Source organism: Anas acuta, chromosome 3, assembly GCF_963932015.1.
Source record: "Anas acuta chromosome 3, bAnaAcu1.1, whole genome shotgun sequence".
NCBI lineage: Eukaryota > Metazoa > Chordata > Aves > Anseriformes > Anatidae > Anas > Anas acuta.
In genome coordinates this window covers 9,504,575-9,522,275 of record NC_088981.1, presented here as the reverse complement: position 1 = coordinate 9,522,275, position 17,701 = coordinate 9,504,575, and the positions used below count along the sequence as shown (strand labels likewise).

At 54.4% G+C, this 17,701-nt stretch overlaps 1 protein-coding gene and 1 long non-coding RNA gene across 7 annotated transcripts in view; both read right to left on the bottom strand.

Moving 5' to 3' along the window:
* Positions 1-11,078, bottom strand: part of MEIS1 (Meis homeobox 1) — a 105,790-nt gene extending 94,712 nt beyond the window's left edge. The window contains exons 1-6 of one of the 6 annotated variants that reach the window (XM_068675638.1): positions 9,704-11,078; positions 7,823-8,049; positions 6,103-6,244; positions 5,498-5,548; positions 4,601-4,651; positions 3,050-3,196 (exon numbers count right to left, since the gene is read on the bottom strand). In XM_068675638.1, the coding sequence (XP_068531739.1) occupies positions 3,050-3,196; positions 4,601-4,651; positions 5,498-5,548; positions 6,103-6,244; positions 7,823-8,049; positions 9,704-9,715 (630 nt within the window). In that variant the 5' untranslated portion in view covers positions 9,716-11,078. Of the gene's footprint in view, positions 1-3,049; positions 3,197-4,600; positions 4,652-5,497; positions 5,549-6,102; positions 6,245-7,822; positions 8,050-9,397; positions 9,684-9,703 lie in introns of those variants that run through there. The other 5 variants (XM_068675642.1, XM_068675637.1, XM_068675641.1 and 2 more) reach the window with 5 other exon arrangements.
* A 2,038-nt stretch (positions 11,079-13,116) lies between these two features.
* LOC137853355 (uncharacterized) overlaps positions 13,117-17,701 on the bottom strand; it is a 272,934-nt gene continuing 268,349 nt past the window's right edge. Inside the window, exons 5-6 of the long non-coding RNA XR_011094412.1 lie at positions 14,873-14,933; positions 13,117-14,642 (exon numbers count right to left, since the gene is read on the bottom strand). This is a non-coding gene — a long non-coding RNA (uncharacterized lncRNA). The remainder of the gene's footprint in view (positions 14,643-14,872; positions 14,934-17,701) is intronic.

Below are 17,701 nucleotides of genomic sequence, written 5' to 3'. Positions count from 1 at the left end.
AGTGTGGTGGCTACTTTGTACCCTGCTTGCCTTAAAGGGCTTTGGGAAGGATTCCTGCAGACGCACTCTGGGAGGAAAGCATCACAGCCTCTTACAGTGTGGGCTCTAGCACCTGGGAGCCAAGGTGAAGCAAATTAAGGAAAACAGCCCCACGGTGCCAGCTCAGTGTATCTGGAGTCCCTAAGAAACCGAGTTTCTTCAGTGCGACTGCGGACAGTCTGTGGGGTTTTGTATAGGACGGAGCTTTCCCAGCCGCATCACGCAACAGCTGTGTTTTAAATCTTTCCGGACCGCGACAAACATTTGAAAATTTAAACATGCAAATGTTTGAAAAGCTAATGATTAAAAAAGGTTTATTTTGAAACTCCGGCCATGGGCGCAATCGTTCAAGCGACGCTTTTAAAGCCGCGGGATCTCGAGTTCAATTAGCCCGAGCAAAACCCCAAACCCCTGCCTTGTCCTTCTGGACGCGCGACGGTAAACAAGAGCTCGGCAGGTCCCACCCTGGCAGGCAGCGGGGTCGCGCCTGTGGGAGAAGGATGCTATTTTAGTGACCTCTTGCCACCGAGCTAGTTAAATCACCGAACAATGGTTAGCGTTATGGGGCTTTCCTGCGCAAAATCTGGCATTAGTGTCATTGCTTTCCATTAAGCGGGGGGACTTAAAGGCGCTGCCACGGAGGGGCCTAGAAGGGAAGAATAAATAAGGGGAAACCAATAAATTAAAAAACCCTGTTAACTGTAACCTTTACTACCACGATATACGAAAATGTAATTAAATCCATAATAAAAGCTTTTACATACTTACTCTTTTATGACTCTCCATAGCACAAAGGCGCGCACACCGGGCCCCCCCGCGCCCCCGGCCCGCCCGGCCGCGCACACCGCGCGCTTCCAGCCATAAACGCACCGCGGAGGGACATCTTAATTAGCCGCCCCAGCGCCAACCACTCAACACCTTATTAGCCACCCATTAGGGCCCAGGTCCTGCCGGACTTGGCACCGGCGGCGCCGGGGCGCGGGCGGCCGCGCATCCCCGGCACGACCCCCGCGGCTCTCGCCGCGCAGTTTTGCGCCTTTTTCCCCTAATCCGGGGCCGGGTTAGGGGGAGGAAAACGAGGGTTTCCTACAAGCCGGTCGCTCCCCCGGTGGCACCGGGGGGGCAGCAGCGGCGGGGCTGCGCGCTTCTTGCGCGGGGTGCCCCGGTGGGGCCGCCCGGCCCCGCGCAACGCCCGCGCAACTCCCGCGCAGCGCCCGGCGCCGGAGCGCAAGGACCGCGGCCCCGGCGACAAATCGGGGGGAGGAGGGGGGGGAAACGGGACGGGGACCCCCTCCCCGCGACAACCCCAAAACTACAGCTTCGTTCCTTTAGCTTTCGCTTTAATAAAATAATGATTCGTTGGGAAAATGGGGTATAAATCTTCATTTTGGAGGCAATTAAAGTGTTGATTTCATTCGTGCCCCTAAGCGATTCTTGTAATTTGCTCAAATAGCTTTATGTACCCAGCACTCCAGAGCTTTTAGAAACCCATTTTCTAGTTAGACTTGTTGGATTACAATTTTTATTCACCAGCGGCGAGCCCGGCTTTCCTCAGCCCGACCCTAGCCGCCGCCCCCCCCCCTTGTGTCCCCCCTCCCGGTGCCGAGGGGGTCCCGGTGTCCCCCAGCAGCATCGCCACGGGGCCCCCCGGCGCCTCCCCCCCGCCGTTTTCCCCCTTCGCAGAGAAACTCGGGGAGGGGGGTGGAGGACCCGAACTGGAAGCCCCCCCCGAAGCCCCCAGCCCTGCGCCTCCGTGTCGGTAACCCAGAAAACAGCGCCCGGGAGCCTGGCACGGCGGCTAAAGGGAACTCCTGTCTGCTTGACTGCGCCTTGCTTTAACAAAAGGAAACCTCCAGAGTCGGGAGCTGATTACTCCTAAGACTGTATTTACGAAGCAGATCATACAGAAGAAATAACTTTGGTTTCCAGTGGCGGATTTGGGGTCGGGGTCCACCCCTCCCCTCCCGCAGCCCAAGCGCTGCTACCCTCCGACTGAGCGAAAGAAAGGGGATGGAAAGGCGACCGCGCAAAGCCCGCAGTTTTCCACGACCCGAAAAAGCCAAATCGCGGCCACTTCCATGATGCACGAGCTTAATTTAGCGTTGGGAGCCTCCCGCCTGAGCCCCAAACGCTCCCATCAAAGGGAAGGGATCACAGCAGAAGCCCGCCGAGGGGACACACACACCAAACAAGGGGAGGGGAGAAGGGGAAGAAAGCTTCCTAAAGTCATCTCTATTTCGCACATCGGGTACAGCAGGCATTAAGGTTTGAACCATCCCAGACAAAACCTGGACACCGTCAAAGCCACGCAACACCTTGGTGGCTTGGTTGGGGTTTCTACCTTTTCTTGGGGAGGGGAAGAGACGGGTTGAAAACTTGAAAGAGCAATGAAAATAATTTAAAACCTGGGTCCCGTTTTATTTTCTCCTTCTCCCCCCCCCCCTTTTTTTTTTTTTACTTCTATTAAGTAAAATAAAATGGGCGCGTTTGCAGCAGGCAGGCGTGCACAAAGCAATGTTCACTGAAGTCTAAAAGCGTTCGGCCAAGGAAAACTGACAAGACAGACTAATGAACCGTAGAGACGGGAAGAAAATAGCCAGTATTTGCTAGATTTCAAACCCTCTCTGTCTTCCCCGGACCACCTATCTCGGATTTTATTATTATTTTTGTAAACGGCTCCAGCCATTCCTTTTCTAAGCCACCAGAAGCCAGCGATTCACAGATAACACTTCTATTATTGTAAAGGGTAAATAAAATAAAGACAAAAATTAAAAGCGACAAGAAACAGGTCGAGTTTGCAGGCAATGCTTTTACAAGCTCATCTCGCCAGGTCGAATCCGGGAGCAAGCCTTAATGAAGCAATAATAGCCACATTATTCAAAAATTTTCATTTCGATGGAAATTTATCTAAAAGGGACTTAATCATATGCAAATAATAAAAGGAGGCATAGTGACCCAGCGAGCGATCTGCATACAAATTTCAGCGTGTGCAGCATTGGCGAGATCATACCTGATCTGTTAGATTTGCTGATCTTGTTATGTCTTCACTGTCCGATTTTGATCCGCCCTCTCTATCGTCTATGACCAAATCGATAGGCATTTTTCCTTTCAAACAGCTAATATACCGGTGGCAGAAATTGTCACATAATTCGTGTACCTACATTATGACAGAAGTGAAGGAGGAAAAAAAAAAAAAAAAGAGGAAAAGGGAAAAAGGGAGGAAAAAGGAAGAAAATATAATCAGGAATACATAAGTAAAATTGACAAGTGCAACCAGTCTCCCCCCTTCACCCCTGTGACATCAAAAGTCCTAAATAGGGGAAACACACTGCAATTATCCCCCCGAGACCTCTCGACGCATCCAGAATTAGGAATAACTTTCTTTTCTCGCAAAATAGAGATATCCCAGAAAATTGACAGTGACAAGATGATTCACAGGCTACAACATATTCAACACCCGTGTTAAATTCATCTGCTCCCGGAGCTGTGGCCATTAGAGAGGTGACCTGCATGGGTGACATTTAAGGTAAACTATTTAATTTCATCCAGTTATTTCATCATAAACCCTTTCCAAAGGGGTATGAGGACAGAAAAAAGGATTTAAAAAAAAAAAAAATCCCGACGCACTGTGCTGAAATACATTATAGGCATCCATGCCCTGAAATCCCCAGCCGCTCTGACAGACTTGTACCTGAGCTGCCTCTATTAATGGGCAGATTTTAACACATTTCATGTAGAGCGAGAACAACCTGCCAGTTATGGTTAGATAAAGTGGCTGAGGCTCCCGAGAAACTTTTCAACTATTTAAAAACCTCTCAAAATGTTTATTTTTAGGAGAAAGGGAATTCTCTCCTAGGCCAGCTATCAATGACATGTAAAAAATCCGCAGGAAACCAGAGCGCGCTTCCAATTTAATGTTAGCTCGGGTGACACCGCGCTATTGCAAATTAGCATTCTCGCTGCTAGCATTTCCAAAATAGCGCCGAAAACTGGGTTTAGGCTGCAATCTCTTTCTTCTGCTCGGAGGTGTACAATATTCCCGGGAACGAGACACTGACACAACTATCAACTCTGCTTTGTCTCTGCAAAATGTTACAGGACAATCCGTGCCCTGAGCCTGACCTGCAGATGGCTCTTAAAAAAAAAAAAAAAAAAAAAGAAAAAAATCCCCGTCCCAACTAACTGCAAGCAAACAAAGCATCTTCCCCATCACCCAAAAGGGGGGGAGGTGAAAAAAAATAAATCATAAAAATAACAATATCACAAATTCGGGGGCTTGGCTGCAACAACAAACAAACACCGTTTGGAGCCTCATCTGCAGCACACAGAACTGCAACTATTTATACAAAGGCAGCAAAGTATTACAATGAACACAAGGCCTGGGCGTTTGAGAGCCCGGTTTTAGAGGCTGAAATTGTAATTAAACTGCGAAGAGAAATGGACGCCAAGATTGGTCTTGACACTAATTACCAGAAAGAAAGACATTTATGCAAATTTACCAGAAGCCTGAACTTCAGCAGTACTGAAACGTAGGAGGAAGAAAGAGAGAGACAAAAATTACCTTCTCTAATTCCAACAGATGAAACCTTAATACTTGTATGGCTTGAATCATCTGCAAAGATACAAACAACACGAGAATTTATCTCAGTCCCGGATTTCGGGATATTCCCCACAGCCGCCCCGGCCATACTCTGCAGCTTGACTTTTCTTTAGTAGTAAATAAAAAGTTGTTTTGATTTATGGCAATAACACTAAAACTTAATAGCGGTGGCTTTGTGCGCTGTTTAACGAGAAGCGATCTAGGGCTAAGCAAAAAAAAAAAAATAAAATAAAATCTCTGTTGCAACGAAACAACTGAATTATACGGATCATAAACATTTTTTTTTTTTAAATCCCTCTAAACACCGTCGCTGGGTCCTCGCTCTACAAAAGCGGGAAAACGCCTCCTTGAGCGGAGGATAAAATATTTGTTTATCCTTAAGTGGGAAGGGGGGGAATAGGGGAGAGAAAGGAGCGTGTTTGCGGTGGGCGAGCGAGACGGTGCATCTCCATCCCCTGCCCCTCCAGCTGCTTCCAAGGTGCCGGCAGGGGCTGCCCTACAGACACCCCCGGGGGCCGGCCACAAAGCCCGCAAAGCCCCCATTTGGGTGCCGCTCGCAGCCTGATGGGTTTTTATTTTTTTTATTTATTTAATTAACTTTTACTCACACGGGATTTACCGCGCTGGATTTACTCGCAATTTAAAAAAAAAAATAAATTAAAAAAGGGGGAAAAAAAAAAAAGAAAAGAAGATCCACGTGAGAAATTTTCAATTTGGCACTACAAAACGCTTGTCAAAGCTCGCAACCACCTCTCCAGAAGACATAAAGTTAAAAAAGAAAAAAAAAAAAAAGGGAAGGGAAGGGAAGGGAGGGTAGAGGTGGGGGTGGGGAGAGGAAGAAGTGTTGTTAACTCTTACCAAGTTATCCAGTTCAGGATTAGAGGAAAATAGGGGTTTCTCTGCTCGGATCTAAATATAAGAAAGGGGAGGAAAGGAAAAAAAAAAAAAAAAAAAAGAGAGAGATTTGAAATATGGAAGCAGAAAAAGCAGACGTTATTATTTCTTGCTTCATTACACTGTCGGGTCCATTATGTAACCTTTCGTGCAAAGCTCTGCCTGCTGGATTTAGTGCATCATCTAAACACTTTAACAAGTGAATCAAATACACCCCAAATACCTACGGAGCTGCCGAGGCTGAGCCCCGGCCCGGCTCCCGCAGCGGAGCTCCGCGGCTGGGCAGGCTGGCTCCCAGGAGCTCATTCAGTTACGGGGGTGCAGATGCCGAGATTTCCCGATTTTATTTATTTAATTAATTAATTTCGGGGTGTTGTTTTTTCTTTTTTTTTTTTTTCTTTTTTTTTGGGGGGGGGGTGTTGTTTTGGTTTGCTTTTGCCTCTCTCGGTAAGAGGGGGGCGGGGGAAACGCGCATCTTTATCTCAGCAGAGACTTGTTTTTCTCGTTACGATTTTTTTTTTTTTTTTTACTTTTTCAACCCGTTTTTTTTTTTTTTTTTTTTTGCTGACCTGTTTGGCGAACACTGCTATGTCTTCATTGAAAGACTCAGAGGAGCAAACATCGCCTCCCGCTACCCCGGGCTCCCTGGGTGTGCATGTAGCTAATTCACATTTCTCAAAAATCAGTGCTAAAAGAGGGAACAGGGGGTGTCTGAAAGAAAATACAATAGTCACACACACACAAACAGAGGGAGAAGGAGAAGAAGAAGAGAAGGAAAAAAAAAAAAAAAAAAAACAACAACGAAACAGAAAACAAACACAACAATAGTTAGTCCCGCAAGCAGCCTGCGTGCGGAGGGGGGGCACCGAGCGAGGGGCCCCATCCTGCTCCCAGCCCTGGGAACCGCGCATCGCCCCGGCCGCGGCCGCGCTGGGGACCCTTAGGACAGGCTAAGAATAAAAACCCAAGCGGTTTCCAGCAGCCATTTTGAATTAACTTTCCTTGTCTCCTCTCTCTCTCTCTCTCTCTCCCCCTCTCTCTTTTTTTTTTTTTTCCCTTCTTTTAAATAAATAAATAAGTGAAATAAATGATAGTCGTAATAATAAAAAGAAGCAGCATCTACGGACGTGCACTTCTGCCTCTCTCTCGCTTTTTTAATTCCCATTTTCCGCCGGACGACTTTCTGGGAGCGAATAAAAAATAAAATAAAATAAATCGTAATAAAAAACCAACAAAAACCCACCAGGAGCACCCAGACCCCTTCGCCACCCCCTTGCTCCGCTACCCCAAAAAAAAAGACAAACCAGAGCCCCGTGCCCCCAAAACCCAGGGGCACAAACCCAGGCTCCCGGATTCGCGCAGCGCCCGGCGTGCAGGAGGGAGCCAGGTGCTGGCAGGCACTGCCCTGCACCTTCCTCTGCCTGCCCTCGGCCGCTTAATAATTTAAATAAAGCTTTAAGCGTGGGCACACACGCATCTATAAGGGTATTTATAACGGGGACTTGGGGGGTTGCTTTTTTTTTTTTTTTTTTTCCCTCTCCAGGGCTTCGTATTTTATTTTTTTTTTAACTTTTTTTTTTTTTTTCCTCTCCTGGAGGGTACCCGTGCAGCACCGAGTTGAAAGCAGCCCTACAGATCCCTGATAACCCGATAAAGAAAGCGGACGGCGTGATTCCCCCCTGCCTGCCCGCCCACCCCCTCGCTGCAGCACGCAACTGTTTTGAGAGCGATTTTAAGAGGCTCTCCGACTTCCCTTCGGCTCGACCCCGGGCAGATGCCTTGGGAAAGCAGCGGCCGCCCTACAAACCCCAGCGCACCGGCCTAGGACCCGCTCTGCGCCCCGCCGCGCACCGAGGGGCGGCGGGCGCTGGTGGCTGCGAAGTTCCCAAAAATCCCCCCAGCCGCAGTGACACCAAAAGCGGGTTATAAAAAGGAACAAGGGTCGAGGGAACCGGCCCGGGATTTCCCCCCTCTCTTTGCTGCGGCCGAAAACGGCCCGAAAATGGCCCGAAAATCGGGCGCAGCGCTCCCGGGCGCAGCTTTCGCACCGGGCGCAGGTTGCGCGCCGGGCACATTTCCCTCCTCCTCATCCCGGCTGCGGGAGGGGACACCCCAAACCCCTTCGGGAGGGGGATCCCCGAGCCTTCCCCTCTCCCCCTTTCCCCCCCGGCTCTCCCCAAAAGCGCGCAGCCCTCGCCCCCCGCGCAGGGGGCGTCCCCCCGAAGGGGTGGGGTGGGGTGTGGGGGGGGGGACCACACTGCGCGGAGGTTGCGCGGGCGCGGCACCTACCCGTAGATGGCATCTTTGTCCCTTTTGAGGGCGTCGTTGACGGAGGCGCCCATGGCGGGGGGCATGGCGTTGGCGTGGGCGGCGTGCGGGTACTGGTGCGAGTGGAGCGGCGGCCCGTGGTTGAGGTGGTGCACGGGCTGCATGGGGCGGGCGCCGTGGGGGTCCCCGTACATGGTGGTGGGGATGCCCACCCCCTCCATGCCGCCGTAGTGGGGCAGCTCGTCGTACTGCGGGGCACACAGAGCGCACAGCGGTCAGCACGGAGGAGAGGGGAGCAGCCCCCCGGGAGTCCCCATTATTACCGCCCCCCACCCCCCCCTTTTTCCAACGCGCACCCGCCCTAAAAGAAAAACCCAACGGCCCCGGGGGGAGATGGGGCCGAGCCCCGGCAGCCCGCAGCCCCCAGATCCTTAAGGGTGGGGGGAAAAGAGAAAAAAAAAAAGCACAGCAATATAAAATTAAATAACACAGTCCCCCCCCCCTCGCCGGCCGGCCCCGCTCAGCCCTGCTGTTCATTCAGCCCGAGTTTCCCCGCCGCCAAACTTTTGGTGCCGGTAAGGAGCCGGGTACCCGACCCGGCCAGGAGCAGCGAGGATGCAAAGTTCAGCAGCAGGGAGGAAGAACAGGAGAAACAACAACAACAACAAAAAGAAATTAAAAAAAAAAAAAATAGAGGAAAAAAAATAAAAGCGATTTTCTTTTTCTTTTTTTTTTTTTTTTTTTCTCTCTCCAGCGGCCGCACACACCACGCACTTCAACGCCGAAAGGCTGCAGGCGTCCGCACGGGCTGTCGGGCTCCCGGGATGGCTTTTTAAAGTTTTTTGTTTTTTTTTTTTTTTTCTTTTCTTTGTTAAAGATCACGGAGAGCAGGCTACCGCGGTTCCCAGGCACCGGGGGAAACTGCCACTTTTCGTCTCTTCAAAGCGAAGGTGTGAATAAACAGGTCTAGGGAGCCCTGACACTTGCTTGGACCGAGCGAGTCGAAGGCAAGTTGTCAGCGGAGCAACTTTTCTTTCCCCAGCAGCCCTCGGAGGGGCGGCAGGAGAAATCACGCACGGAAAACTTCTGCCGAGGGCTTTTCCCCTCGCCAAAGCCTGCCCGCAGGACCCCGGCTGCCCCCCCTGCTCCATTTCTGCCCAAATTTCAATGGGGAGGTACAGCTGGAGGGGGGGGGAAGGAAAAAAAAAAAAAAAGAGGGGATGGCATCCAAAATAACACGGTGTAACAATGCACATGGCAGCGCACGCTGCTAGCCCCTAATTCAGGATAAAGTCAAGGAGTTTCTTTTTAAAGAGCTCTGCCCATCGCACTGCACCTTCATGACCGAAAAAAAAAGAAAAAATAAGGGGAAAAAAAAAAAAAAGAGGGAAAAAGAGAAGAAAAAAAAAAGTTCTGCTTACTCCCAGCTCTAAGTTATCCTCCGAAAGTGCCGCGGTCTAACATCAGTAACACAGCCCCACGCTCCGAGACATGCACACATTAAAATATTTCAAGCACTGGTGACTTTAAAAAAGACATCGGTAGGACTAGAGCTACAAAACCAACAGATAGAGAGGCTCGGACATATTCACTTACATGCCTGCATGTCATTAATGTATAGAAAGCTTGCCTTTTCCGTGAGAGATCCGGGATGGGGATTGAAAGAATCAAGAAAACGTCAATATATACAGGTTTGTAAGGCTACAAGTACAACTGAGAAACCCTCCCGGGCCAGGACACCGCTTTGTGCCCCTGCTCCAAAGAGGAGGGGAAAAAGGAAAAAAAAAAAAAAAAAAAAAAAGGAAAAAAAAAGAAAACAAAAACTTTTTCGCAGCGTCTCTGCCAGCCACGTTTCAATATCATTTCACATTAGAAATCCATATTTTTTTTTTTAATACGTACCCTTTGCGCCATCGGCCTGCTCGCTCCCTTCCTACTTCAACTTCTAATATATCCTCTTTAAGGCCAGTGTGAAAAGAAAGGATCGCGAAGTTTCCCCCCCCCTCTCCCCCAAAAAAATGCAAAAATCCCTCAGCGTCGCCAGCAATGGAAGCAATCGGGTAAAATCTTCGGCTTGCTGGATCTCAGCGAAGCGATGCGGTAACTCAGCATGAAAAAGCGAGGAGAGAGAAAAAAAGAAAAAAAAAAAATCGGGAAAAAAAAAAATAATAAAAATTCAACTCTCCCTCCTTGCTTCCTTTTTTTTTTTTTTTTCTTTCTTCCTTCCCTCTCTCCCTGTCTCTCTCTCCTCTCTCTCTCTCTCTGACTCTTCCCCCTCTGGTTTCCAAGACAGCAGCGGGACGGAGGCAAGTATCCTTTCCCCAAATCGCCTCTGCTGGCTGCTCCGGCGGCTCAGGGCGCCCGGCGTGCGGCTCTCATGGCTGGCGGGCGCTCAGGTGCCGCCTGACGGCTGACGATCCCCGCTGCGGCCGCTCCGCTCCGCGCCGCTCCGCTCCGCGCCGGGCAGACCTCGGGCGCTCACCACCAAAAAAAAAAAAAAAAAAAATTAAAAAAAAAAAAAAAGGGGAGGAGGGAGAGCTGGGGTGAAAAAATAAAAAAAAAAATAATAAAAAATAACGATCAAAAATCTCTCTAACGCGCCGGCTCCTTTTATTACGGTTATTATGATGTTGACGACGGGGGCTTTTTAATTTTTCTTTTTTAATTTTTTTTTGTTTTTTTTATATAAAAAGGTTCTTTTTTTTTTTCTCTCTCTTTTTTTTTTTGTCTTTTTCTCTCTTTTTTCTTTTTCTCTCTTTTTTCTTTCTCTCTTTTTCTCTTTTTCTCTCTTTTTTTTTCTCTCTCTTTTTGTCTTTTTCTCTCTTTTTTCTTTTTCTCTCTTTTTTCTCTCTCTTTTTTCTTTTTCTCTCTCTCTTATTTTTTTTTCTCTCTCTCTCTGTTTTTTTTTTGTTTTTTTTTTTGTGTTGTTGTGCGCTCCTCGCCCGGCGCGGCTGGCTGCTGAATTCCTTGCCCCGGCGCCGGCTTTGGCTCTGCCCCTGCGCGGCCGGCGGGCGAGGCTGGGCGGGAGGCGGGCGCGGTGCGCTGCGGTGCCGGGCCGGGCCGTGCCGTGCTAGCCCGCCTCCTCGCTGCTCTTCCTCTTCCTCCTCCTCCTTCCTCCTCCTCCTCCTCTTCCTCCTCCTCCTCCTCCTCCGCCGCCGCCGCCGCAGCGCCGCGCCGAGCGGCGGGCAGGAGCCGACTGCGGGAACCCGGAAGTAGTGGTGGCCATAACAGGTCGCGCCTCACACAATGCGCCGGGCGCCCGCAACTCCCCGCGCCGCGCGGGGGGGGCGCCCCCCCCCCCCTCCTCCTCCTCCTCCTCCTCCTCCTCCTCCTCCTCCTTCCCCTCGCTTCTCTCCCTCTCGCCCTCCCCTAGCGGGCGGCTCCCCCCCCTTGCTCCTCACCGCCCCCCGCCGGGCACGGCCCTGCCCCGAGCAGCCCCCCCGGAGGCCGCGGGGCTTTGTGTGCAGCGGGCTCCGCGCCCCCCCCCCTCTCCGTGTAGCGCCCCCCCCCCCCTCCTCTCTGTTTTCCCTCACGGCCGCGGCCCCGGCCCCGGCGGCGGCTCCCCCCGCGGCCGCCGCTCAGTGAGCTCACCCGGCCCCCGGCCGCCGCCGCCGCGCCGCCGCCGCCCAATCAGCGCCGCGCCGCCCCGAGCCGCGCCCCCATTGGTCCGCGCGGGGAGAGGGGCGCGCGGCTTGGGGGGGGGGGGGGGGGGCGGGAGGGGAGGGGGGGGGGGGAAGGCGGGGGCGCGCCGGGAGAGCCGCGGGGCGGCGGTGACCCCGCAACGGGACCGGCACCGGGAACGGGAACGGGGACGGGGACGGGTCCCAATCCGGATCCCGGTCCCGGTCCCGGTTCTGATCCCAGTCCCGGTCCTGCTCCTGATCCCGGACCCGCTCCCGGTCCCAGCACCGCCCCCGCTCCCCTCCACCGGGTCCCCTCCACCCCCTCCCCGTCCCCGCGGGCACCGGGAGATGCTCCCCGCATCCCCCCCGGTCCCCCCCGTTCCCCTCCGTTCCCCTCCGTTCCTCCCCGTGCCCCCCCGGTGCCTGCCGCCTCCCCCCCGGGGCAGCCCCGCACCGAGCCCCCCAGCCCCGCTCCCGGCCCCCGTTACGCCGGCACCGGCCCTGTACCGGCGGGCGGCGGAGCGCAGACCGGGCAGGTAAGCGCGCTCATCCCCCCCCCAGCCCCAAAAATCACGGCATCCCTATCCCCCCCCCCCGCTGCCGGGCAGAGCCGGGCACCCCGGTGCCGTGCCAGCCCCTTCTCCTTCCACCCCGTAAAATTAAAAAATTTAAATAAAAAAATAAAAATATATATATATATATATTGAAAAAGGGGGGAAAAAAAATCCGTCCTAAGCCCGAGGCAGGCCTGCCCGCGATGCACCCCGCCCGCCGGAGCCCCGCACACTTTTACGGCGTGATTAGGGCCGTGCGAAGCTGTTTGCCCCCAGCCCGCTGCGGATAAGGCTTTTACAATTAGCAAACACGCAATTAAGCCCACACGCAATTAGCAAACACCTCTTACCGGCGGCGCTCGCCGAGGGACGGGCGCTGCGCCCGCCGCCGGCCCTCGCTGCCCGCTGCCCCCCTCGGGCGCCGCCGCTTTTTGGGGCCGGAGTTAAATTTTTTTTTTTTGGGGGGGGTGGTTTATTAATTTTTTAATTTTTATTTTTTGGAGGGGCCGAACTCGGAGCCGGCGGCTTGCGGAACCCGCTGCCGTCGCACTGAGGAAAGTAATGTAAAAAAAAAAAAAAAAAAAAAGGGAAAGGGGGAAAAAAAAAATAAGAGGGGGGGGATAAAGGAAGAAGTGGGGGTCCCCTGCGCCCCCCCCGGATCCCTCCGGGTTGTGGCCGGGCTGAGGCAGGCCTTTGGCAGCGGGTTCAGCCCCAAAAAAGCCGCCTCGGGAGCAGGGGAGCCTCCTCCGCGAGGTGGAATCTGCGTCCCTTTGCTTATCGGGTAATAAATGAGGCTTTTAATCGGGCTGAATTTCCCAGCTTCGGGAAAGAATTAGTCATACCTAGGAACAATAAAAGACGGGGTTTCGAGCCCGGCTGCCCTGCTCCGCTGCTGCCTTCCTAGAAGGGATTTGCGGCGAGGGAGGGGGTGGGTGGGGGGGGAAAGGAGCATCCGAGGGGGCTCTCTCCCCATTAATATTGAAATTTCTAAACCTGAAATCAGAAGGGAGCAAACAAACGGGAAAGGGCTGGGGAGGCGGCGGGGAGCTTAGGGCGGAATGCCGCGGATCAGGGGGGACGCGAGCCGAGCCGAGATAACCCCAAAAGGCAGCGCCCGAAGAAACGGCAGGGGAAAAAAAAATAAAAAAATCCCTCTTTAAAGAGCTGTTGAAGGCCGGACCTGAGGGAGGGGGGAATAAAAGGGGAGGGGGGCAGCATTAGGGCGCTAACCCTGCGGCGTCCCCGCACTTTTGGGGTTTGTGCGGCGAACAAAGGGCGGCCCGGCACGGCCCGGCCCGGCTCGGCCCCGATCCCGGTCCCGGTCCCGTTCCCAGCCCCGTTCCCAGCCCCGGCATCCCCGGGCCCGGCCCCTGCTTGCGCTCCGGCAGCGGGGGCCTTTTCTTAATTAAACGGAGGGCTTGAATAAAAGATTCCCCATAAAATTGACGCCCGTCTTAAAACTTTCTAAACGCCGCTATAAAACCCTTTTCATAAAATTAACTGGGAAATGAGTTACCGGCCCGGGCTGCTCTCAGCCCGGCTCCTCCCGGGGCCGGTCGAACACGATCGTGGCCTCCCCGAGAACCGGGCTGCGAGGCCGGCTTCGCCCCCGCCGTGCCACCGGGGCCGTGCCGAGCCGTGCCCGGCTCCGCGCCCCTCGCCGGCTCCCACGGCCCCGGAGCGAGCCCCGAGAGCGGCGCCGCTTTTAGGGCGATTTCCTTCGGGTTTAGCATTTCTTAATTTTGGGGGGGGGGGGGGGAGCGCAGCTCCTAGCCTAGTCAGAGCACGAGGCGCCCCGAAGTTCATTAGTGCTAATTAATGAGGCGGAGGGGGAGCGCTGCCCCGTGCTCCCCCCCCCGGCTGCCCTGCGCGCCCTGCCCGTGCCGAGCCCTCTCCGCGCCTCTCGTTGAATAATAATAATAAATAATAATAATAATAATAAAAACACCGAAACGTTGGGTGAAACTCTGGCTGCTTAATTAAAAAATCAAATCAAATAAATAAATCCGCTGGGCTGCTTTGCATGTGAAGGATTGAGCTGTTGTGCCGTCTACTGGGCGCTGCGAAAAGTGCAGCCGGGGATGAGCAAAACCCCGCTCCGGGCTGCCCGGGGTGGGGGGCGGGCTGGGGGGCAGCGGGACGAGGGGCTGAGCGCTATGAGGGGGGGGGTAAAAAATAATAATAATAAGGAAAAAGGGGGTAGATAGCGCACCCGCCTTTAAAACGCCCTCCTGAGCATCCCTCCGTGCGGAGAGAGCTGCAGCGGCCCGGTGAGGGGGGCCCGGGGTGCGGGGGGGGCCGGGGGGGTCCCGGCTGCAGCCTCGCACGGAGCCCGGCCGGGAGCATCGGGCAGAGGTGGCTGGGGGGGGGGGCATCGCCCCGGCCTTGAGCGGCGGGGGAGATGTTGGGAATAAAACTTCGGGGCGAGGTGTAAAAAAAGTGTGTGTTTTCTTTTTTTTTTCCCTTTCTTTTTCCTTCTTTCTTTTCCCTTTCTTTCTCTTTCATTTCTTTCTTTTCCTTTCCTTCTTTTCCTATCCTTCCTTCCTTTATTTTTTTTTTTCCTTTCTCCCTTTTTCTTTCCAAGAAGTTTGCCGGGTGGTAGGAGCCGGTCTGCAAAGCCCTGCTCGCCTTTGCAGGGTGCCAGCAGCCTGCAAAGACAAAAAGCTGCCCCCCCAGAGGAGCTGTGAAAGCCCAGAGCTCCGCTCCCCTCTGGGGAAACCCCCGGGGCCCCCCAAAAACCCGAAGCACCCCCGCAGAGGAGGTCGCAGCCCGGCCAGCCGCGGGGGGAGCGCAGCCCCTGCCGCTCGGTGCAGAGCCAGCGCTGCGGCTCCCTCCCTTCCGAGTCACTTGGGAAAGTTCAACAGAGGGTGACATTAGCCTAAAATATTCGATACCTTTTCCCGGAGACTTTCCCCGCTCCTGCTGCGCTAAAGTCCAGCTCCGAGTTCGCGCCTGCTGCCTCCGGAGGAAAAAAAAAAAAAAGAAAAAAAAAAAAAGAAAAAAAGAAAATAAAAACCCTACAAAACCCAGCGACCTGGCTGATTTCTGCCAGCCAGGACCACGGGCGCTTCCCCCCCGAGCAGACAAAGCAGCGAGGAAACGCCGCCGTGCCCCCGGTGCAAGCAGCCCGACGGAGCACGCTCCCCTCTACCCGGGTGGCAAAGCTCTCTCTGGGGGTGCAGCGTGGCCGGGACCGGGCTCAACCCCCCGATTTCGGGCTGGAAACGGAGAGCCGGGACCTTGGGGCGCCTCGGGGAGCCGCAGCACGGCGGAGCTGTGCCGGAGCCCCGGCCACTTGCTGCTTTTTGCCGACCAACTCCTTTCGGGCACCGATCCCTCCCCGCTACCTGCCGCGTCCCCGCCGGCACCGGCGAGAGCCGGGGCAGAAATCACGCACACGCTGGAAATAAGAAATTCAAAAAATAGTAATAATCCACCCCCGGGAGGGTAACAGAGAAGGGAAGTGCTCTGCCGGCTCCGCACGGCCGCAGCTCCGGTGCCACCCGCTCCCGGTCCCACTCCCGGTGTCGCTCCCGGTCTCATTCCCGGATCCGGTCCCGGCCCCAGCCCCACGCTTTGCCCCCCGTTCCCTCCCCAAAATCGCGATCCGCCGCCGCCGCGCTGCTCTCCGCACCCCCGGGTGCGTTATCACCGCCCGGTGCGTAATTGCCTATTGACTTTGCTAAACGGAGCCGCGGAGCTGTTTGAACACCCAGCCTTCCCCGGGCAAACAGCTCTCCCGGCAAGGAATTAAAAAATAAAAATAACAATAATAATACTAAAAAAAGGCGGCGGAATGGCTTAGACTTGCTCTCGCTCCTCCGTTTTCCAACGGCTCGCACCGCACCCGGCGCACCGAGTGCTCGTCTCGAAGCGCTTCGCATCCGACTTTGTGTGGCAGCGCGGGCAAAAGGAGCGCAAATGGGGGTAAAAAGAGGGCAAATGGGGGTAAAAAGAGGGCAAACAGGAGTAAAAAGAGCGCAGATTTTGGCAGCGGGTGGGGTTCCCACCCGCTGTGGTCTCGCAGGTGAGTGCCCGCACACACCTGGCTCTGCACCCCTGCACTGCCCTGGGGAAGCTGTGGCCAGCGAGGACACCCAGGAGAAAAGCCTGAGTGGGTGGGAACGCGAAGGTCTGTTTTAAGGACAATTTGGGGAAAATCCCTCCTTGTTAAAAAGTTTTTAGCTCCCTGCTTTGCAGGAGAGGCGTCCAAACTCATGCGGCCTCCCTCCCCGCGGCACAAGCAGTGCCATGCGAGCTGCGCCATCCCCAAAACCATCAGGCTGGGGTTCGTCCCCCGGGACAGGAGCGCTTGCCCACGGGGCCCCTTCTTTGCTGTCCCCTCTCCATCCTCCTCACTCTCTGGATGGAGCAGAGGCAGCTGCCGTCACCCTTGAGCCTTGCAGGGGAAGGCGGCCTCCTCCTGCACCGAGGCCGGCTTCCCGAGGCAGCAGCTGCGAGAGGCGGGCAGGGAGGGGGGAAAAATTTTTTTAAAGAAGCGAGGGAGAGAAGAAGGGGGGTCGGGGAAGGGAGGCGGTGAAAGCTGCACTTTCCTCTGAGCGGAGAGAGAGCGTCCCCTCGGAGGGGCCCCAGCTCCAGGAGCTGCCTCCCGAGCCCTGGGCCTCCCACACGGCAGCGGTTCCTCTGGCTGGGCCCCCGCTGCTCCACGCCGCCTCTGCCCGCGTGGGGACAGTGACATGGGGATGGCGAGACCTACAGGGACCACGCCAGGCCCACGGAATGGGGAGCTCCAAGGGTCGAGGGATTCGGAGCATCCTGCGTGAGGACGCGATGCTAGCGGCCAGTTTCTGGGACTTTTGTAGAGAGCTCGGTAAAAGACCTGCAGCCGGGGGTGCCACAGGGAAACACGAGTCAGGAGAAGATGTTGAGGTGGGTGCATCAAGAGTGCTTGCTTCCAGATCACCCCACGGGGCACTTTTTGGATCTCCAGCACCTTGGCTTCAGTTAAACAGCTCTAACTGCACTTTAAAGACAACACTCTCCTGTCATTCTCCACTAAGTCATGGGAACAAGACGAGGACTCACCCCAACGCCCCAAACTCTGCAAAGGGAGCATTTCTTACACAGAACCAGAGAAACAGCTCCTGGAGCAACCAGCTCAGCTCACCCCACCTGCAACACCATTTCCACGCGTTTAGTACTTCGTGCGTTTAGTATTTTGGCCAAGAGGGCTTTCAGCATGTTTTGAAGGGGGATTATCCTGAAATTCATCCTTTCAGGTCAAATTTCCGAAGTTACTTAGGTTCTTCTCTCCATGTGGCAGGGGCTGCAGTCCACCCTCAGAGAAAATTTGGCACCTGACTCCTGCCAGAGGTCTAAACCTTCTCGAACAAGCATGGGCAGCAAGCTGGGCTTCAGGAGCTGCCTACAAACACAAGGCTCGCTGACAGTCAGTAGGATTAAGTGCCTAAACCACCTTTTGAAAAGGGACGTACCTTTCCGAAGGTACACAGACCTCGCTGCACGTGTAGACATGACCAAAGTCACTCCAAGCCTCTGGGGAGCCAATAAAAGCACGTCAGCGGGCTCTGCCCACCCAACAGCTCCTCAGGGGATTTGGGGGACGCCGAATCCTTTGCCCCAGTTAAAACAGGAGGCTTTCAAGGGACTCAACCAAGTGGCTACGTGGTGGCACACTCTGAGATGCTGCCTCTCAGGCCTCTGCCTGAGGACCAGCTGTTCCCACCCTTCTCTTCATTAAC